Source organism: Saccoglossus kowalevskii, chromosome 3, assembly GCF_978046115.1.
Source record: "Saccoglossus kowalevskii chromosome 3, keSacKowa6.1, whole genome shotgun sequence".
NCBI classification, from domain to species: Eukaryota; Metazoa; Hemichordata; class Enteropneusta; family Harrimaniidae; genus Saccoglossus; species Saccoglossus kowalevskii.
In genome coordinates this window covers 42,793,177-42,817,155 of record NC_140643.1, presented here as the reverse complement: position 1 = coordinate 42,817,155, position 23,979 = coordinate 42,793,177, and the positions used below count along the sequence as shown (strand labels likewise).

At 38.8% G+C, this 23,979-nt stretch overlaps 1 protein-coding gene across 1 annotated transcript; it reads right to left on the bottom strand.

Annotated features, from left to right (window-relative positions):
- Window positions 1-535: 535 nt before the first annotated feature.
- Window positions 536-23,765, bottom strand: LOC100366880 (uncharacterized). The gene is made up of 11 exons (XM_085497241.1): window positions 23,166-23,765; window positions 22,218-22,794; window positions 21,492-21,891; window positions 17,781-18,049; window positions 17,464-17,655; window positions 17,159-17,272; window positions 16,808-17,033; window positions 16,583-16,701; window positions 16,035-16,244; window positions 12,154-12,475; window positions 536-1,071 (listed from the first exon to the last, which is right to left on the bottom strand). Exons 1-11 carry the CDS (start codon window positions 23,724-23,726, stop codon window positions 741-743), a joined length of 3,321 nt encoding a protein of 1,106 aa, XP_085353367.1. The 5' UTR covers window positions 23,727-23,765; the 3' UTR covers window positions 536-740.
- Window positions 23,766-23,979: the final 214 nt, after the last annotated feature.

The following is a 23,979-nucleotide window of genomic DNA, read 5'->3' as shown; positions in this document are numbered from 1 at the left end:
GCATTGTCTTGACATTTTATATTGTCTTTGCATTGGGTTGGCATTGTCTTGACATTTTTATATTGTCTTTGCATTCGGTTGGCATTGTCTTGACATTTTGATATTGTCTTTGCATTAGGTTCCCATTGTCTTGACATTTTGATATTGTCTTTGCATTGGGTTGGCATTGTCTTGACATTTTTATATTGTCTTTGCATTAGGTTAGCATTGTCTTGACATTTTATATTGTCTTTGCATTGGTTTGGCATTGTCTTGACATTTTTATATTGTCTTTGCATTAGGTTGGCATTGTCTTGACATTTTATATTGTCTTTGCATTGGGTTGGCTTTGTCTTGACATTTTTATATTGTCTTTGCATTAGGTTGGCATTGTCTTGACATTTTTATATTGTCTTTGCATTAGGTTGGCATTGTCTTGACATTTTTATATTGTCTTTGCATTAGGTTGGCATTGTCTTGACATTTTATATTGTCCTTGCATTATGTTGGTATTGTCTTGACATTTTTACAGTCTTAGAATGATAGACTGTGGAACTATCATGATAATACATTTATGTTTATTTATATTTGTATGACTATAATAAGAGAAAACAATGAATGTCACAACTACAATTCATTAGTTGTTAACAAATACTAAAACATTTATACAATGTAAGTATATTTGGTGTATCAACATTACAGTATATCACATCTATTCATTCTATCAACATTACAGTATATCATATATATACGACGTGCTATCACAAGTTGATACTCTTTATTAGTGTGATTAAACCACGCCTGCTTATTGTGTCCAGTGGAGTGTTTTTGAAAACCAGCTCATTTTCACATCGTTCAGTTAGCGGAATCATGTCCAAATCGATGACGTTGGAACACTGCTCAGCTTTCCCAGGAAATATCTCGTTAGGAGTACCACTCCCCCATAACCATTCCTGGAAAGAGGTCAGAGAGTCGTACACACGTATTCTTGTTGTCCCTGTAAATCCAGGTTCATTGTTTCCAGAAAAGAACAATGATCTTTTGAAATATGGGTCGCACAATGCTGTCCAATAGTACTCAGGTGATGTAAGTCTGGATGTGAAATATAAGAAATATATTAACAATTCAATGAGTGATTGAATAAAAATATGTCAAGCTAGTTTTTCACACGTTTAACAATAATATTGTAATGGTAACTATTCCGTTTGGTTAATACTAGTAAATTCTCAAGTCTGCCTTGAACGTGTGTGAATTCAATGGTATACATAAATTGGCAAAATATGTTGAATATATTCAGGGACGAGTACAAATGAGATTATTGTATAGATGTGCGCATCTGTAAACGAAAGAGAGCAAATGGACGAGATCCTAAATTGGACACATGACCACAACTGACCCTGATCCTGTGTCAACTGTGGTAACTATTAACAACCAGCAACTGACCCTGATCCTGTGTCAACTGTAGTAACAATTAACAACCAGCAACTGACCCTGATCCGATGTCAACTGTGGTAACTATAAACAACCAGCAACTGACCCTGATAATGTGTCAACTGTGGGAACTATTAACAACCAGCAACTGACTCTGATCCGGTGTCAACTGTGGTAACTATTAACAACCAGCAACTGACCCTGACCCTGTGTCAACTGTGGTAACTATTAACAACCAGCAACTGATCCTGATCCAGTGTCAACTGTGGTAACTATTAACAACCAGCAACTGACCCTGATCCGGTGTCAACTGTGGTAACTATTAACAACCAGCAACTGACCCTGACCCTGTGTCAACTGTGGTAACTATTAACAACCAGCAACTGATCCTGATCCGGTGTCAACTGTGGTAACAATTAACAACCAGCAACTGACCCTGATCATGTGTCAACTGTGGTAACTATTAACAACCAGCAACTGACCCTGATAATGTGTCGACTGTGGTAACTATTAACAACCAACAACTGACCCTGATCCGGTGTCAACTGTGGTAACTATTAACAACCAGCAACTGACCCTGATCCGATGTCAACTGTGGTAACTATTAACAAACAGCAACTGACCCTGACCCTGTGTCAACTGTGGTAACTATTAACAACCAGCAACTGATCCTGATCCGGTGTCAACTGTGGTTACTATTAACAACCAGCAACTGACTCTGATCCTGTGTCAACTGTGGTAACTATTAACAACCAGCAACTGACCCTGACCCTGTGTCAACTGTGGTAACTATTAACAACCAGCAACTGACTCTGATCCTGTGTCAACTGTGGCAACTATTAACAACCAGCAACTGACCCTGATCCCGTGTCAACTGTGGTAACAATTAACAACCAGCAACTGACCCTGATCATGTGTCAACTGTGGTAACTATTGACAACCAGCAACTGACCCTGATAATGTGTCGACTGTGGTAACTATTAACAACCAACAACTGACCCTGATCCGGTGTCAACTGCAGTACCTATTAACAACCAGCAACTGACCCTGATCCGGTGTCAACTGTGGCAACTAATAACAACCAGCAACTGACCCTGATCCCGTGTCAACTGTGGTAACTATTAACAACCTGCAATTGACCCTGATCTTGTGTCAACTGTGGTAACTATTAACAACCTGCAATTGACTCTGATCCGGTGTCAACTGTGGTAACAATTAACAACCAGCAACTGACCCTGATCCTGTGTCAACTGTGGTAACTATTAACAACCAGCAACTGACCCTGATCCTGTGTCAACTGTGGTAACTATTAACAACCAGCATCTGACCCTGATCCGGCGTCAACTGCAGTAACTATTAACAACCAGCAACTGACCCTGATCCGGCGTCAACTGCAGTAACTATTAACAACCAGCAACTGACCCTGATCCTGTGTCAACTGTAGTAACTATTAACAACTAGCAACTGACCCTGATCCAGTGTCAACTGTGTCAACTATTAATGGACGATGAAATTAAAACAAAACAAGATAAGTAACCTGTAGAATGATGTGTGGGTAATATTTTTATATTGATTTTTGTTGCACTTGCAGCAAATAGTTATCAAACAATGAGAAATCTATAGGATTGGATATACCTCTTAGCTGGCTTCACATGCATAGTTCAAGCCTGCCTAACTTGTGCTTATACCAGGATTTAGTTACAGCACCTAGACGGTCTGTGGTTACAGCTTCCGAGTAATCGCAGGACATTGACATTACAATAAAAAAATAAAAGACTGGCACTCCCATGCAATTATTAGCAAGTGAAATTTTGAAGTCACTGATGTAGGCAATAAATAACTTGAAGTTGGCATAAAGACGAGGTAGTTTATTTAATCAGTGCTGAACTAAAGGCTGAAATTATAATTACCCTGACGTTCGTTGTCATATAATTTGTTTATTGCGGTCCGCTCCGCTAGAATTGCCTGTTGTGTCTGAGCATTAATAGTATAAACATATACCGTACTTTGCATGGCCATATTCCCGCCATCAGTTGGGTTGCTTAGCAACAGATGGAATTCTGGGACAGGGCTGTCATCTTTGTGAGCTCTGTTAGTTATTACACACAAGTAAACCTTGCTTGTATTTCGAACCTGTTGTCTGCGTGTTTATTGGGCCCGACACCACATTTTGGCGACGAGGATGGCTGAATTCCATCTCCCACCACCAACACCTTTCTTAGCTAGTCCAGGTGAGCCAGCGATTTCATGGCTGAGGTGGTATTCCGGGTTTAAAAATTATATGACTGCCACCAATCTAGACAGTGATGACGTTGCTGACGGCAGAAAACGTGCAGTACTACTACATTGTTTAGGGATCGAGGGACAGCGAATCTTCCAGTCTCTTGGTGATTGTCCTACGTATAAGGATGTTGTGGATAAACTCGAGTCGCATTTTGGTCCTCGAAAATCCGTTATCCTGGAAAGGCATCGATTTCGTCAGCGCGGACAGCGTCCTGGTGAGTCAATATCGAGTTATGTTGCTACTTTGAACGAACATGCTGCCAAATGTAATTTTGGTACACTCACAGATGAAATGATCAGAGATCAGCTGATTGAGAAAACGCATACTCCACGTATTAGAGAAAGATTACTAATGGAGCCAGACACGTTAACTTTGCATAAAGCCACAACTTTAGCTGAACAAATTGAAAATGCTTTATCTGATTCACATGTGATTGCGTCTGACACGATGTCACTCGAACCAAACCCAGTAAAAGTAAAACTGGAAGAAAAACCCAAAATACAAGGTATCAACAAGAGACAGTACAACAGAAATCGTACTCAAAACTACCGTAATAGAAATCGGGCCACACAAAATAAACTTTCAGGTTGTCGCAACTGTGGTTCCAATAACCATGATACACGTCACTCAGACTGCCCAGCCAACAGACAAGAGTGCAGAAACTGTCATAAAATTGGTCACTTTGCACGAATGTGTAGAAGCTCTGCAACTACAAAGGTCAAACAAGTGGATACACCCAATAAGGACTCATACATTGAACATGTGTTAATATATACTGTTTCCGAAGTTAACGCAATTGACAATAGTTTCAAAACTTGTGCTGTGACAATAAATGGGATTAGACTCAACCTAGTACTAGACCTTGGTGCTAAGGTTTCCATCTTGAATGAGGAATTGTACAAACAACACTTCAAAGCTATACCACTGCTACCAACTAGACAAATGTTAACCAGCTACAATGGAGGTAACATTCCGGTTATTGGTGTAGTACGTCTTCCAGTGCAGTATGATGAACAGACTGTGCAGAACTTTAAGTTTTATGTCACAAAAAATGGTAGTAATCTCATGGGAATTGATTCATTCAACCAACTTGGATTTCAGATAAGTAGACATGGTACAATTGTCAACTCAGTGGATGCTGTTGACAACTTTCCTGAATTATTTTCTGGATTTGGGAAAATTACTACTTTTGCGCACCGACCACGGGTTGATCCAAGCATTTCCCCAGTGTCACAGAAACTTCGACGATTACCGCTAACAGTACGCGAGGAAGTTTCAAAGGAATTGAGTCGTCTTGAGAATTTGGACATTATTGAACGCATTGATAATTCTCCGTGGATTTCAAATTTAGTTGTTGCACGCAGAAAGACCGGCGATATTAGACTTTGTGTAGACTTGCGAGATGTAAACAAAGCCATTATACCTGATAAGTATCCCCTACCTGACCTTGGTGAACTCACCTCCGAATTTCATGGATCCAGAGTATTCACGAAATTGGATTTGCGTCGCAGCTACCTACAAGTACCGCTTGCTGAAGACAGTCGAAACCTCACAGCATTCATAACACATGAGGGTGTCTTCCAGTATAAGCGCATGCCATATGGACTTTCATCAGCACCAAGCGCCTTCCAAAAGTACTTGCTTCTGTTCTTAGCGACTGTGAGGGAGCTGTACACCTGATTGACGATGTTGCAATCCATGGTGCAAACCAAGCAGAACATGACCAGCGTCTTAACACAGTGCTAAACAAACTGAGAAAGTACAATTTAACACTCAATAGAGATAAGTGTGAGTTTTCGAAAGATGAGATTGATTTTGTTGGCTACAGGGTATCCGCGTCTGGTGTGTTACCATTACAGTCCAATACGAAAGCCATTATGGATCTCCCCGAGCCTGCCAATGTCAAGGAATTGCAATCATTTCTTGGTACGACAAACTTCTATTTAAAGTTTGTACCATATTACGCAGACATAGCTGAACCCCTACGTAAACTGTTACGCAAAGATGAGCCATGGGAATGGACTAAGGATCAGCAGTGCGCATTCGACAAACTCAAGAACCAGATTTCGTCACCATCGGTTCTCACACACTTCAACCCTGATGCTAAAACATATCTTACTACAGATGCTTCGGGATATGCAATCGGAGCAGTTTTGTCGCAAATAGTTAATGATGAAGAGAAGCCAGTTGCATTCACTTCTCGGACATTGTCTCCAATCGAGCATAAATACTCAACAAGCGAACGTGAAGCTTTAGCGTGTGTGTATGCTTCAGAACATTGGCATATTGTACTCTACGGTAGGAAATACACACTACGCACTGACCATGAAGCGCTCAAATCAATTCTGTCAACAGTAGGCTCCGCTCATAAACCACTACGTATCTATAGATGGACTGATCGTCTTTTGCAGTACAACTTTGATATCGAGCACATGCAAGGTAGTAAGAACTTTGTCGCAGATATGCTAAGTCATCTTGTACGCACTACGGACAACACAGAAACTGAAAATGACATTCTTGAAATTAACTTAGATGGGTTAGTCACAGCTAGCGAACTCCAAACACAGTCTCGTGATGATCCGCTGCTCCAACGAGTTGCCACATATGTTCAAAATGGTTGGCCAAAAAGTGTGCCACCAAATCTCAAAGTATTCGCCAACCTCCGCGATGAGCTTACAGTATGGAATGAATACTCTATTGCCCGTAGTTCACGTGCAGTTATTCCTGAAGCCCTGCAGGAACGAGTCCTACAAATGGCCCATGACGGACATCCAGGTATAGTTCGTATGAAACAGCGATGTCGTGAAACAGTATGGTGGCCAGGTATGGACTCTCAGATCGAAGATTACATCCGCAATTGTGAGCCTTGCGCTATCAGTGGCAAGTCAGCTAGACCAAAACAACCACCACTTCAACCAACGCCATGGCCGACAGAACCATGGAACTCTATACAAATGGACATATTTGGTGAGATAGCCATAGCACCACATAGTCAACGTTTCTTAGTTGTAGTACACGACCTACATTCCAAATGGCCTGAAGTGGCAACAACAGGAACGGTCACATCTACAGCAGTTATTAAGATTCTTGAAGAACTTTTCACTCGATGGGGATTTCCAGAAGTCATCACTACTGACAACGGACCTCAGTTTACCTCAGACGAGTTTGAAAATTATCTACAATCACATGGTATCAAACATAATCTAACATCATTATATAACCCCCAAAGTAACGGTGGGGTGGAACGATTCAATAAATGCCTGAAAGAGGGTTTGAAAACGAACTGGTCGGAGGGAAAGACATTCACAGATTCAGTTCGTACAATACTACAGAACTATAGAGCTACACCACATGCTCTTACTCAAAAGTCACCTTCACAACTTATGCTCAATCGTCAAATGCGTCTACCACTTGATAAACTAAAACCACCTACTACCAGCGTCGGTAATGCACAAACAGACATTCCAGCTATGAAGTCAGAAATAGAACAACGTCAAGCCAGAATCAAGTCTTACACAGATCAACGACAGCACGCTAGATCCACCAATCTGAATGTAGGAGACTGGGTGAGAGTTAAACGTCCAAATCGCAGCCATAAGCTCTCCCCTACATTTTCTGAGCTGCATCGCATTATTAAGAAGCTTGGTAAGTCTTCGTTTAGACTTGACGACGATACAGCATGAAGTGCCAGAAGATGTGTACGTTCGCATAGACATGATTCATCTGTACTCCCACCTGAACTCCCTAACGAACACTTAATGATAAACCAAGAACATCATCCAGTAGTTACAAATGCTAATAGCTTACCTACATGTGAAAGTCGTCCAGTACGAATAACACGTATGCCAGCATATTTGAGAGACTATGTACTTTCATAAGCATTAGAACTGTATCTATAGAACATTAGTTTGTTAATGCAGTTAAAAGGATTTAAACTGTTGCATGTTTGAGATTTTGAACTCTTATCGAACTTTAATATCGTTCTTTCATTCATTGTATGTTTATACTTAGGATTATGCATCCTTTCCGTGAGGGGGAATTATGTTGTGTCTGAGCATTAATAGTATAAACATATACCGTACTTTGCATGGCCATATTCCCGCCATCAGTTGGGTTGCTTAGCAACAGATGGAATTCTGGGACAGGGCTGCCATCTTTGTGAGTTCTGTTAGTTATTACACACAAGTAAACCTTGCTTGTATTTCGAACCTGTTGTCTGCGTGTTTATTGGGCCCGACACCACATTGCCCTGATTGCAACTGACCCTGATCCCATGTCAACTGTGGTAACAATTAACAACCTGCAATTAACCCTGATCTTGTGTCAACTGTGGTAACAATTAACAACCAGCAACTGACCCTGGTCCTGTGTCAACTGTAGTAACTATTAACAACCAGCAACTGACCCTGATCCTGTGTCAACTGTGGTAACTATTAACAACCAGCAACTGACCCTGATCCGGCGTCAACTGCAGTAACTATTAACAACCAGCAACTGACCCTGATCCGGTGTCAACTGTGGCAACTAATAACAACCAGCAACTGACCCTGATCCTGTGTCAACTGTGGTAACTATTAACAACCAACAACTGACCCTGATCCTATGCCAACTGTGGTAACTATTAACAACCATCAACTGACCCTGATCCGGTGTCAACTGTGGCAACTATTAACAACCAGCAACTGACCCTGATCCCGTGTCAACTGTGGTAAAAATTAACAACCATCAACTGACTCTGATCCTGTGTCAACTGTGGTAACTATTAACAACCTGCAATTGACCCTGATCTTGTGTCAACTGTGGTAACTATTAACAACCTGCAATTGACCCTGATCTTGTGTCAACTGTGGTAACTATTAACAACCTGCAATATACTCTGATCCGGTGTCAACTGTGGTAACAATTAACAACCATCAACTGACCCTGATCCTGTGTCAACTGTGGTAACTATTAACAACCTGCAATTGACCCTGATCCGGCGTCAACTGCAGTAACTATTAACAACCAGCAACTGACCCTGATCCAGTGTCAACTGTGTCAACTATTAATGGACGATGAAATTAAAACAAAACAAGTAACCTGTAGAATGATGTGTGGGTAATATTTTTATATTGATTTTTGTTGCACTTGCAGCAAATAGTTACCAAACAATGAGAAATCTATAGGATTGGATATACCTCTTAGCTGGCTTCACATGCATAGTTCAAGCCTGCCTAACTTGTGCTTATACCAGGATTTAGTTACAGCACCTAGACGGTCTGTGGTTAAAATCGGCTGTTACAGATTCTTTCGCCGGTCTGGAAAATGTGTTTAATTAGCTCTCATTCAAGCAACAATGCAGATTTCCCAGTGGGGGTGAAACTAGTTCGACTCTGCCATTAAAAATAGGGGTGTTTTTAGCAAAAAACGAATAACCCTTGAGTGCACACAATACACTGAATTTCGGAACAAATTTTGCATTATTTACAGCAGCAGAATACCACAGAAATATCAGCCGAAACATGAAAACACTATATATTGTATTTCGGCCTGAACCCTCTCTATTACAATTCCAGGAATAACCCCCATATATGCAACCATTTTCCACCTTGGTATCACCCACCCCTGAAAACAAACTCTTAATACCACGCTGAAGCGTTTGGTAATAAATTATTCAGTTTTACCAAATGAAATGGACATATTTGGTGAGATAGCCATAGCACCACATAGTCAACGTTTCTTAGTTGTAGTACACGACCTACATTCCAAATGGCCTGAAGTGGCAACAACAGGAACGGTCACATCTACAGCAGTTATTAAGATTCTTGAAGAACTTTTCACTCGATGGGGATTTCCAGAAGTCATCACTACTGACAACGGACCTCAGTTTACCTCAGACGAGTTTGAAAATTATCTACAATCACATGGTATCAAACATAATCTAACATCATTATATAACCCCCAAAGTAACGGTGGGGTGGAACGATTCAATAAATGCCTGAAAGAGGGTTTGAAAACGAACTGGTCGGAGGGAAAGACATTCACAGATTCAGTTCGTACAATACTACAGAACTATAGAGCTACACCACATGCTCTTACTCAAAAGTCACCTTCACAACTTATGCTCAATCGTCAAATGCGTCTACCACTTGATAAACTAAAACCACCTACTACCAGCGTCGGTAATGCACAAACAGACATTCCAGCTATGAAGTCAGAAATAGAACAACGTCAAGCCAGAATCAAGTCTTACACAGATCAACGACAGCACGCTAGATCCACCAATCTGAATGTAGGAGACTGGGTGAGAGTTAAACGTCCAAATCGCAGCCATAAGCTCTCCCCTACATTTTCTGAGCTGCATCGCATTATTAAGAAGCTTGGTAAGTCTTCGTTTAGACTTGACGACGATACAGCATGAAGTGCCAGAAGATGTGTACGTTCGCATAGACATGATTCATCTGTACTCCCACCTGAACTCCCTAACGAACACTTAATGATAAACCAAGAACATCATCCAGTAGTTACAAATGCTAATAGCTTACCTACATGTGAAAGTCGTCCAGTACGAATAACACGTATGCCAGCATATTTGAGAGACTATGTACTTTCATAAGCATTAGAACTGTATCTATAGAACATTAGTTTGTTAATGCAGTTAAAAGGATTTAAACTGTTGCATGTTTGAGATTTTGAACTCTTATCGAACTTTAATATCGTTCTTTCATTCATTGTATGTTTATACTTAGGATTATGCATCCTTTCCGTGAGGGGGAATTATGTTGTGTCTGAGCATTAATAGTATAAACATATACCGTACTTTGCATGGCCATATTCCCGCCATCAGTTGGGTTGCTTAGCAACAGATGGAATTCTGGGACAGGGCTGCCATCTTTGTGAGTTCTGTTAGTTATTACACACAAGTAAACCTTGCTTGTATTTCGAACCTGTTGTCTGCGTGTTTATTGGGCCCGACACCACATTGCCCTGATTGCAACTGACCCTGATCCCATGTCAACTGTGGTAACAATTAACAACCTGCAATTAACCCTGATCTTGTGTCAACTGTGGTAACAATTAACAACCAGCAACTGACCCTGGTCCTGTGTCAACTGTAGTAACTATTAACAACCAGCAACTGACCCTGATCCTGTGTCAACTGTGGTAACTATTAACAACCAGCAACTGACCCTGATCCGGCGTCAACTGCAGTAACTATTAACAACCAGCAACTGACCCTGATCCGGTGTCAACTGTGGCAACTAATAACAACCAGCAACTGACCCTGATCCTGTGTCAACTGTGGTAACTATTAACAACCAACAACTGACCCTGATCCTATGCCAACTGTGGTAACTATTAACAACCATCAACTGACCCTGATCCGGTGTCAACTGTGGCAACTATTAACAACCAGCAACTGACCCTGATCCCGTGTCAACTGTGGTAAAAATTAACAACCATCAACTGACTCTGATCCTGTGTCAACTGTGGTAACTATTAACAACCTGCAATTGACCCTGATCTTGTGTCAACTGTGGTAACTATTAACAACCTGCAATTGACCCTGATCTTGTGTCAACTGTGGTAACTATTAACAACCTGCAATATACTCTGATCCGGTGTCAACTGTGGTAACAATTAACAACCATCAACTGACCCTGATCCTGTGTCAACTGTGGTAACTATTAACAACCTGCAATTGACCCTGATCCGGCGTCAACTGCAGTAACTATTAACAACCAGCAACTGACCCTGATCCAGTGTCAACTGTGTCAACTATTAATGGACGATGAAATTAAAACAAAACAAGTAACCTGTAGAATGATGTGTGGGTAATATTTTTATATTGATTTTTGTTGCACTTGCAGCAAATAGTTACCAAACAATGAGAAATCTATAGGATTGGATATACCTCTTAGCTGGCTTCACATGCATAGTTCAAGCCTGCCTAACTTGTGCTTATACCAGGATTTAGTTACAGCACCTAGACGGTCTGTGGTTAAAATCGGCTGTTACAGATTCTTTCGCCGGTCTGGAAAATGTGTTTAATTAGCTCTCATTCAAGCAACAATGCAGATTTCCCAGTGGGGGTGAAACTAGTTCGACTCTGCCATTAAAAATAGGGGTGTTTTTAGCAAAAAACGAATAACCCTTGAGTGCACACAATACACTGAATTTCGGAACAAATTTTGCATTATTTACAGCAGCAGAATACCACAGAAATATCAGCCGAAACATGAAAACACTATATATTGTATTTCGGCCTGAACCCTCTCTATTACAATTCCAGGAATAACCCCCATATATGCAACCATTTTCCACCTTGGTATCACCCACCCCTGAAAACAAACTCTTAATACCACGCTGAAGTGTTTGGTAATAAATTATTCAGTTTTACCAAATGAAACGATAATCAGACGTCTAAGTTTATTCATTGTCTAAGACACACCATTATTATAACATGGATACAAACTCACCTATTATTGGCAATTTTTATAGGAGTGGCATGAGGTCGAGTCCCAGTTACAATAAACACCTCTTGCGAATCATCCACAATTTGGGTGCCAGGATGTGTTCTTAAATACCACACATAATGCTCTACAAGACACTCCATTGTATTCCATTCACCATTGTTGAAGCTTGTTAGTTGAGGCGCTGCATTGGTAAGAGTAAACGTTGACTGCATCATATATATATCAACCATATTGTGGATTCCTGATGGATTCAGATGACCTCGGCTCCACAAGCCTTTCACGGCATTATTGGCAACATTGTAGTCACTGTCAGATGACTGCATATCTGCATGATAAGATCAGCGACACATAATTATTTTATGTACACTAGCTCAGTGAAACAATTATCACCTTGCCACAAGCACAGTGAAACAACAAGAGAACTAGTGATGGTTGTAGAACCATAACTGTTATATAATACAAGGGAATGTAAAGGGAAATGTATTGTAGTGTTACCTCTGTGTAATTAATCTGCATTAACCTTCACTGTGAAGGGCAATGTGGAGTTCACTTAAATGACTGGTAGAAGCAAGGCTGGGCTAATTTTTCGAAATAACAGTAGTTAGTTAGAATTAGACACGCAAGCGAGACATTGTGGGATATCGAAATAGGGATGATAAACAGCAACTGATATTTCCAGAGATATAGTGAGAATTGAAGCAAAGGAGTGGCCTATTAATCCATGAAACATACTCGCGCATATCCGTACATATCACCCTGTCTTATTGTGTGTGTGTGGGGGGGGGCTCTCATGTACACAATCATAATAACTGGAAATGATTTCAGAACGGAAAACCGTATTATTACTGTAAATGTTTATGAACAATAAAAACTGAAATTTAGAAAAACTATGAACAATGAATAATGAAAATCTATGATTTGCTGTACAGTTTCTAGAAAATTATTACAAGTCTCCCTTTGCAAACTCGCTAAATTGGTTAACTGCTTGAGATGCTGAATTGTTCAGGACGGACATCGAGTTACGGAAATGATCACGCCCATATTTTTGAAACCACGTCCAAATTGTAACTCGATGTTCAATCACGATTAACAGTTAACAGAACTTCGAGTTACGGGCAACATACATTGTGGTTTTTGTCTAACTGCTTAGGTTTGGACTAAACAGTTGGATTTCGAATCTCGATGGCACCGTCTTGTGGTCACACGTCCACTCTGGGATATTCATATAACAGTGGAGACGATCGTCATACTTTAGGAGCTAATCAGCGACGGTCTTACAATTGGATGGCGATTTCGCTTTCAAATATACCAGGAAAAGTGTTCTATGTTCTTTATGTAATGAGGTATTTGTATACAAGGGATTGTCTACGCAAAAACGACGAATGAGGTGGAATATTATTATCGGTTGGATGTGAAAATTTATTTTCTACTTATTTGTGGGTAACTGTTTCTCAACTTGTCTCTTTATTTAGTTTCAAGCCGTATTCAAGTTGGCTAACCCCATATAAATTGTAAATTACTCGCACTAGTTTTACGTTGTCACTCCTCGAATAACAAAGCAAATCATTCAGGAGAATCCAGACATGTACCAGACCACGTAAAAGCATTATATATCACCTAAAACAATATAGACTCGCCCAGAGTAGACGCGACCACAAATCGGCGCCAGCGAGATTCGAAAGTCAACTGTTTGGACAAAACCCAAGCAGTTAGCCAATTCGCTAGCGAGTTTGCAAATTGGCTGCCCCAATACTTCTGAGATTTACTGTAACAGAACCATAACATTTATAAACGGCACAGTGCTGAGATTCACTTCGAGTATACCTGAAATATACTCTTACAATCGCACACGAGTCAAAACGTACAGTTTGGTGACAGTTGGGAATGATACTAAGATTTACAATTCCATGAGAACATCGCGATGCTCTTTTAACAATACACCCATTTTTCACACTGTACAAATATAAACAAGACTCTAAACCTTCCTGACAGTAACATGTCAGTGTTGTAGTATAAACCCGAATGAAAACGTTCATTGTTTCAAAATTTTTCAAGATAAACGTCCCAAGGTCGTTCTGTTTACCAGAAGGAAATGTCTTTTGGCAGCATTTCTTGCATTAATTTTCATTGCACAAAAAAGCAGCAAATACTGTTACTGAAGCACAGAATTTGCATGATTTGTTTTCCCCGACCATTCACGCAAACTGCAAATCAAGTCTTCTACTGCATCCATAGTTGTAGACACTTTGCAGCCGCAATGATGGTTGCATTGTGACGTATTTTGACCCCCGGATTCTGGTCTTGCATTCTGGCTACATTTAACTCCCTTTCATACCAGTTCAATTTCCTTTCATTATTTCCTCCATATTCCATGACATTTAATATTTAAAACCAACTTTTATTTCACAGTCACTCTAATTTTCACGTTTCTAAAATTATTTTATTGATCAAAAGACTTTTCATTCCCATCATGCAATCTCCCATAGTACTTCCGCAGACACAGCGGCGATCGCCAACATAACTACAAATAACCTCGCTCTCAGGAGCTGAGGAATTATCACTTTATCACAAGCACAGTGAAACAATTACCACCTTATCACAAGCACAGTGAAACAATTACCACCTTATCACGCGAAACACTGAAACAATTATCACTTTATCACAAGCACAGCGAAATAATTACCACCTTATCACACGAAACGCTGAAACAATTATCACTTTATCACAAGCACAATGAAATAATTACCACCTTATAACAAGCACAGTGAAACAATTACCACCTTATCACGCGAAACACTGAAACAGTTATCACATTGTCACAAGCACAGTGACAGTGAAACAATTATCACCTTATCACAAGCACAGAGAAACAATTTTCACTTTATCACAAGCACAGTGAAACAGTTATCACATTGTCACAAGCACAGTGAAACAATTATCACATTGTCACAAGCACAGTGAAACAATTATCACCTTATCACAAGCACAGTAAAACAATTACCACCTTATCACAAGCACAGAGAAATAATTACCACCTTATCACAAGCACAGAGAAATAATTATCACTTTGTCACAAGCACAACGAAACAAGTATCACCTTAACACAAACACAGTGAAACAATTATCACCTTATCACAAGCACAGTGAAATAATTATCACTTTGTCACAAGCACAACGAAACAAGTATCACCTTAACACAAACACAGTGAAACAATTACCACCTTCCCACAAGCACAGAGAAACAATTACCACCTTATCACAAGCACAGAGAAATAATTATCACTTTGTCACAAGCACAACGAAACAAGTATCACCTTAACACAAACACAGTGAAACAATTACCACCTTATCACAAGCACAGTGAAACAATTATCACTTTGTCACAAGCCAGTAAAACAATTTTCACCTTGTAACAAGCACAGAGAAACAATTATCACCTTATCACAAGCACAGTAAAACAATTATCACTTTGTCACTAGCACAGTGAAACAATTATCACTTTCTCACAAGCACAGTGAAACGTGAAATGTAAGGACATTTAAACACATACATATGAAATTCAAAATCACGATCATGCCATTGCCATTGTATGTATATGCGCAGTAGCCGATCTAAAAACGTCGGCTCCAAAAATGCGCTCTCGGAGTGATTTAAATGAACATGGATAATCCATTGACAAATATCGCCACCTCGTCATAAACATAGTACAACTGTAGACACCTTGTCACAATATTTATGCATTGAGAGACATTTTATTTAATTTTTATTTTGAAATACATGATATCACAACTTGAATCTCGGTTACAGATAAGGCAGTGTTTTTTGCAAAGAGCTAGCTATGTGTTATAATAATAAAATACCTTTAATAAACATATTTATCTTACCTTCACATTTCTGTTTATCTAAGTATAAAGGATCACAGGGATGGCCAATTTTACCACTCTCATATGTGTACACAATATTGTTGTTGTGTTCATCAACTCCAATGGCACCCAGATCTTTGCAAGTATGTCCAACATTGCCTTCATACACTAATGGCAGAGAATTCCATTCCTTTTTGGGTACTTTCTTTTTTGTTGATTCACGACATAGACCTTGAAAGGGAAATCACAAGACCATATATGTGCTGCACATCCACTTGGCAATTTCAAAATAAGCAAATATTTGATTATAGATTGAATTTACCAATCTTGTTCATAAATGTATTGATAGCCGTAACATTAGCATATAACCCAACGGCATGAAGGTAAAATGATGATAAATGGTGTGTATAAACTAGCAATCCTATATACAATGCTCTGTGATGTAAAATTTGTAACCAGGTGCCGTCCATAAAATATCTTCTATTCAGTTTAATAACTAATCCACCAGCCAGCACGATAGACATCAATCCCCAGGCATACAAGAGAATCACTATTTGGTTTCATCTTACCTATTTCAAATCGCTTCCAGAGTGCAGAATCAACCTTTTTTCTAGAGATAGGAGCCGGAGGATTGGAATTGAGGCGACTTTGCAGAGAATGAACAGTATAAGCACTGTACTCTGGTAACCTGGCAAAGCAATACAACACACATAATAACTTTTCATTTCATAATTATATTTCATTGATGTACTATCCGCTTATGTATTGTATAAAAAACTAATGAATGTATTTACCGGAGATCAGTGTTGTAGAGAGTTGCAAAGCAGTATCTGTCTTTTCCACTTTCACTTTGCCGACATGTTTGACAGATCTTTACATTTTTGCCAAGAGACATGTCTGTCACTCTTGGTGGCCAACTATTACCGACAAAATAACCAGCACATTCAGGCGGACTGTCTGTGTCTGGGGACACAGAGCGTTTTATTCGGTATTCAGGTACTGATCGTTTGACATCTTCATCTGTGAAATGGAGTGAACAGTAAAATATGTTGAATCATATTATTATATATTTTATAAAATGAGAGAATCGAGTTACAGCATTAAAACCATTATGAATAATCGCGTTGGAGACTTGGATAACTTACCACTACTGGACGAATCCACACTGCTCCCTGTTTGTTCCCAGTGTCCTCCGTTGAAAAGGTAATCGATAATATTGCCATGACAAAAGCGGAAATTAGGATCCCCATTATGAAAATCTATGATATTTAAGAACATTTCCTAAGGTGAATATATTCTAACAAAAACTTTATGTATTACATTTTCTCACTACTAACTGTATTTTCGAATTGTGTCATTTGGTTGGTTGACGAGAAATTAAAAAGTTACAGAACCAGTTAACACAATTCTATTGCGAGAATAATACTGATCATCTGTTAATGGTACTTACTCAAATTATCAAATGGTTCCAACGCTATATATTTTGAACTATATCCAACAGCTCTATCTGTGGAGTCACAATTTTCACCTGTTACGTCATACACCAAGCACTGAAGTGAGCGAAACTTGGCAGGCGTGCAGTCATAACCACGGGCATACCCTATAAGTTTGTTATTCGTGAGGTGACCTCCGAATCCAACTCCTATATGTTGATAGATACATTGTTATGTATAAATAGAATATAATTATTTCACAGTAACATATAATCAATGAAATGCTTACTACAAATGATACTTGCAATATATAAACTGAAGATATGCATTTTACCTTCGATCTGACAGGGTACTTTGGCAACCAGCTGGTAAGCAATTCTCCCTGGTATATCGTTACTCTGTCGCATTATCTGATATTTACACGATTCCAGTGGACACCAGTCGACGCATAACATTAACTCGTTTTCTTTTACTTTTATTTTCATGTCGACAGTATTTACTGATGATACTGTAAATGTTTTACCAGACTCCATTAACCTGTGGTCTTTTGTGCTAACTTCTGTCATACTGAAACCGTATCGTATAACACGCGTGGTTCGTTTTCTTTTTAAGAAAATAAGAAAAAATGATGTTTTAGATTGTTACAGATTGTGAACATAGATTTGAGACATGTCACTTTACAACACTCAATAATAACCCCAATCATGAGTTATTTATTATATAGCATGTTCAATACCAGTAAATTGATAAACTGTAATCTTCTCAGTAATACAATGCTCGTTTGCATTTTGTTAAAGTACCACATTCACTGATAATTTTATCAATATTTGAACAATAACAGACACTCGTGTAAACCATTATGAACTGAATCGACTTTGTGTTTCATATATGTAACTAATATTCAACAACTGCACTGTACATGCTCAGAGTATAGGCATATACATTCCAATCCGAACTCAATTAGTACTCGCCTATTCCCCACTAAATCTTTGATACACTTAGTATAGGCATATACATTCCAATCCGAACTCAATTAGTACTCGCCTATTCCCCACTAAATCTTTGATACACTTAGTATAGGCATATACATTCCAATCCGAACTCATTTAGTACTCACCTATTCCCCACTAAATCTTTGATACACAGAGTATAGGCATATACATTGCAATCCGAACTCATTTAGTACTCACCTCAGGCCCGTAGCCAGCACCTTTGAATAGGGGGGTTCGAAAACAACAATAATATATTTTATGTGAATTTTAGAATATTCAAAAAGTGTTATTGAACTTGAATTTTTATATTCTCGGTTTTAAATTCAATTGGTTTACTTTGTGTTACGTTGGTAAGTTATTTCACATAACATCTTTAAACTATTTTACCATTTTAGAGAAAGGAGCCATTCCCCACCCACAGACAAACACACCCACACCCTAGATTCACTACGGCAAAATGTTGTACACAAGAAAGACAAGACTATACGTATCTTAGCATTATTGTCTAAGCATTTTAAGGTAAAATGCTACTCACGAGTTTTTTCGCTCTTCGCAAATGTTAGCGCACATAAAAGTGACACGATTTCATGTCGAAATCTGTCTACAATTATTCATTTTAGTATTAGTCAATTTTGTATTATGTAATTTTATTTCTGTACAGGGCCTCAGCCCATCGTACAAAATGTAATGGGTAGAAAAGTGCATAGCACGTTTTAAAAACAATACAACATCCATGTAAACACATGGTACTAAGTTAAGTTAGATTCATATTCATCTCGTCCCTTGAAAACTATAAAAAGATACAGAGCTAATTGATATATAGTGTGACACTGACAGTTTGTGTAGCGACGAGTTAAGCCCAGACTGTCAGTATTTGCATAATTGCATAGGGTTATTGACAAAAGATCAGCCCTTAGATCATTATAAAATGGACATATAAAAACAAAGTGAATGTCATTTTCTATCATGCTAATATCAGGGGGTAAATTCTTTTTCTCGGGGTTCTCCACACTGTCAGGGGGGAAACTCGTCTCGTCTCTATATCTCGTCCCCTTGAGGTATGGGATCGGGAAAGTCACTTATACTTTACAGTCCAATAAGACGCACACAACGAAATACGTTTCAACTCTCGTCTTAGTCGATCTGTGGAGCACTCTATAAGACACAACGCCCTGGGGAAAAGTCCCCAAGACTCTCGCAAGGCTGACCCAAGACTCTTTTAGACTGCGTCAACACTCGCCCCAAGTCTCTCCAGGACTGCTCTAGACTGCGTCTCTCGTGGAGTCTTCGCCAAGACCAACTCAAACTCTCTTTATTCATTTTCAAAACTCTAACCAATTACAATGCAGTAAAAAGACTCTAGGGCGTAACCTTCAATCATAAAGCCAATCACACTAAGTACTGAATACGTCATATCTTTTGATTAATCGTTCACTACATTAATAACTACGGATACCAACTGTCAGAATAGCGACGGATATATGGTAATTAGTTCCAAATCACTGAGACAGGTTCCGTCCAAAACTTCAAATAGTCCTAAACGATGACAGACATAACACAGCAATTCAGCTAATAATCAGCTAATTAAGTCGGTCAACAGATACGCAAAAACAAATTCATGACACTAAATTCAAATGTATCACAGTGACTGCAAAAACTAAAAATTTAGTGATCTAACTGTATTTTTGTGTGTCTGCCTAATTCATCATTATGTTTATAGCCAAAACAGCGAACACTCGTCAGTATATATTTTAGTCTATAATTGCTTGCCAATAAATCTCCCATGTTATAATACTACTTTGATTTTTCCGAAGGTATACAGCCTGGATGATTGTGAAATTGAGGCATGCCATTCTTGCTGACAACATTTTTTATTATTTGAGTAAATATCTCTAAGAAATTTACAGTATCTCCAACTTGTTTTTCAAACCAGACAATGCCGAAACCAGATTTGAACAGGAGATTTTTATGTGGATTTCCCAAGTAAGTCTGCCGGTCTTGTCTAATCGTTTAAGCATGATATAACATGTTTTGGGATTCCAGCTATTTTATACTTCAAGTAATTTTAACCAATATGAGATACAACGCTTGAAATAACCACAGCATAATGGCAGCCTTCCCCATTCGTTCAACATCGCTACATTGTTTGTACAACTATTAACGCTAAGTAGATATCTGCAAAATGTTGTCTGTACCCTCTCGATTTCTGAATTTTCGTACCCCCATATAATCGCTACAATAAGAACTGACCGACACAATGATTGCATCAAACAAATTAAATGCGCCAACCAATGGCATACCATAAAGTTCTTACAGTATGTAAATTTGTTGGTTCACTGTAAATCTGTTTTTAGAGGGCGGTAAAATAATATGCATATAGTGACAGTTTAGCAGCGGTCTCCATAGACTTCAATGACTACATCTCCCTTTTATGTACCCACTAAAAATATAGAAAATGTTTTACATTACATTATTGTTTCAATGTTGTTTTAATATTTAACATCAGCTGCTAGAACGCGATCTTTATTACACCATCGCGGAATCACGGAATAACAACTTTATTTTGATTTGCTGCTGTTGCGCTGAGACGGCGTAACTTCACGATTGAGATATAAAGCTCATTGCCACCAAAATGCTCATTACTATGCAATTTTTCCCTGAGCCTGATAGTTACCTCACTGAGTCAAGTGATGATAATTATTTTAATTAATACTGTTTGTTTTATTATGTTCTAATCTACGATCATAAATCTATTCACAAATTTAGGGGGGTTCGATCGAACCCCCCGAACAACCAACCCCCACCCCCACCCCAAACTACGGGCCTGCACCTATTCCCCACTAAATCTTTGATACACAGAGTATAGGCATATACATTCCAATCCGAACTCATTTAGTACTCATCTATTCCCCACTAAATCTTTGACACACAGACTATAGGCATATACATTCCAATCCGAACTCATTTAGTACTCACCTATTCCCCACTAAATCTTTGATACACACACAGAGTATAGGCATATACATTCCATTCCGAACTCATTTAGTACTCACCTATTCCCCACTAAATCTTTGATAAGTAATGCCACATGGTTTTTAGATAGATGTAAATTACCAAGATTGAACGGCACGTCCGCCAAGGTCTTCAACTCTATCTTATGATCATCTTTGGCTGGTCCAGCGACATTTCCAGCAGATAGTTTAAAAGCGAATGCTCTCTTTAGTTTGTCATTTTTTTCACTATCTTTTCTTTGGTTTCGATAGAGAACGTCAATTTGTATTTCTTTGTCATTTGGCGGGTCCAATATCAACCATGCATAATTCTCCTTATAATAGTCGCAGTGAAAAGCATAACAATTACTCTTAGGACTTGGTACCAAATCTGGTACTTTTATTTGAGATCCTTTGATTCCTTGAAACGTGCTGGGTCCGGTCATCGTGCTGCCTGTAATGTCTGAATGTGTACAAAATATATATTGAATACTTTTGATGACATTACAAAAAAACAGCAACAAAACTGTACAAGTCAACAGAATCTTTCCAATGTTGCAAGAAAAATTAATATATATATGTGGTTATATATTTGCTTTAAACAATGTTTATAATAAAAACACTAACTAATTTTTGTTGTATTCATAATGCATCAAAGAAGAAATGTTATTCATAATGACACTATAATATATGACGTATTTATGTCATTGACACAAATATGTGTCCTATCAAAAGCACATATGCCATAACTTCGCATATAGATACTTATATTTTGCGTTAGACGCTTACCTGATACAAACGAACCCGAATTGCTTCCGTGTGTTGTTTTCGTGCTTCCCTTCTCATCACCTCTTCTGATTCTGTGTCTCTCGCCAGTCACCTCTCTAGCTGAATCGAAGCAATTGCCCTCCATTAGCTTATCAACACTAACAAGAATCTCCCAAAGTGCCTTGTTTTTCAGGCACACGAGGGAACCACTGATTCCACCATATTTGTTCAAAGCAGCTGTGCTGTATAAAAACTTGAAGTTCTGTAAAATGTAGTCTGACTTGAGCTGTTTGAATGTTTCTGGGTCACCATCATCAGTAGAAAACACATTATTGTGGAAGGTGAGATTTTTTGGAGACGATAAAAACTCCCTGTATTCTTCCATCTTCTCTTCATTGATATTGTTAGTCAAATCTCCAATACATATAATATCTCCATTACCGCCACCAACAACAGCAAACATGCCTATGAAGGAATGAATTGGGGGCAAGAGTGATCGACGAAGATGTAGAGTTCCGGTAAGATCCAGGCATACGTCACCGACAGCAGCTTTATTCTTACTCAAAAGAAGAACATGTCGCAGCCCTCCTCTTTGATTCTGTAACGAAGACGTACATGTATTTGCTCATTAGGATGCGAATATCATGAAACAAATTGCCAACTAATGACAATTTTGTCAAAATAAAGATAGAAATATTGAATCGGTTATTAATCGTGCAAAGCAACTTATCAATATATTTCAATACAGATATATTTTTTAAACAACTGGTAAATGGTCCTTTATATTAATCGTAAATAATAATGATGATACATTCATATTGAACCCGCGATTAAAAGACACAAAATGACGACAGTCGAACCAGCAATCAAAAAGTAGTGATAGCGTCACCAACGAAGATTTGTGTGGAAGACTAATGTTTGAAAAGAAGATACAGAGGAAAATGGTTGTCAACACAGTGTATCACTCACATTGTAAGTCTTGAGACAGTCTTCATAATTATCACTGTTGTTCTCGGAAAAAGATCGTAAACACTGTTTGTAATTTTGGAAAACTGAATTCAAATATATGTTCCCATCTGTTTCCTGGCTCCTTTGCAGGAATCTTGACATTGCGTCTTGGTCATGGCTGTTCACGTTCTCTAGATATGTGAACGGATTCTGCTGAGAAAGGAACTTCAGAACTGTGGTCTTGTCATTTTCTTCACGTATGCTAATACACAAATAGGTAACTAAATCGCTGGCACTATTTGCCCAACCCCAGTCTGCACCAGGAAGTGTCATATCCTTACCATTTTTTGAAGGTGGAAAATGGGAATCATTATGAGTGATCCAGAAGCCCGTATTTGATATAGTGGATGCAAGCAATCCATATGAATGGGGTGTATGCTCTCGAACAGTTGACAGGTTTAGAAGGCGGTTCAGCTCATTGCTGTACGCAAAATATGAATATTCATCATTTGATGGATCAATCAATAGAGCGACCGTTTTTTTTAATGGTGAAGCGTCGTCACTAGCAAGGACTGTTCCCATTGGGACGACTTCGGCTGACGACGAATCGACATAATGATATTCATCAAATTTAGTGAGCTTGTACATCAGCCACCAATCAACCACGTGACCAATACGCGACTGGCACCCAAAATGCAGGTTCTCAGTGTCTGAAAAAAAATCAAATGGTATAGTATGTAAGGCATTTTTGTATGTAGCAAAAGTGAAACTAAAAAGACTAAAGGTCGCTTCGAACTTTTGACCTATTGGTCAAATCACGTTCATTTGATTTGAA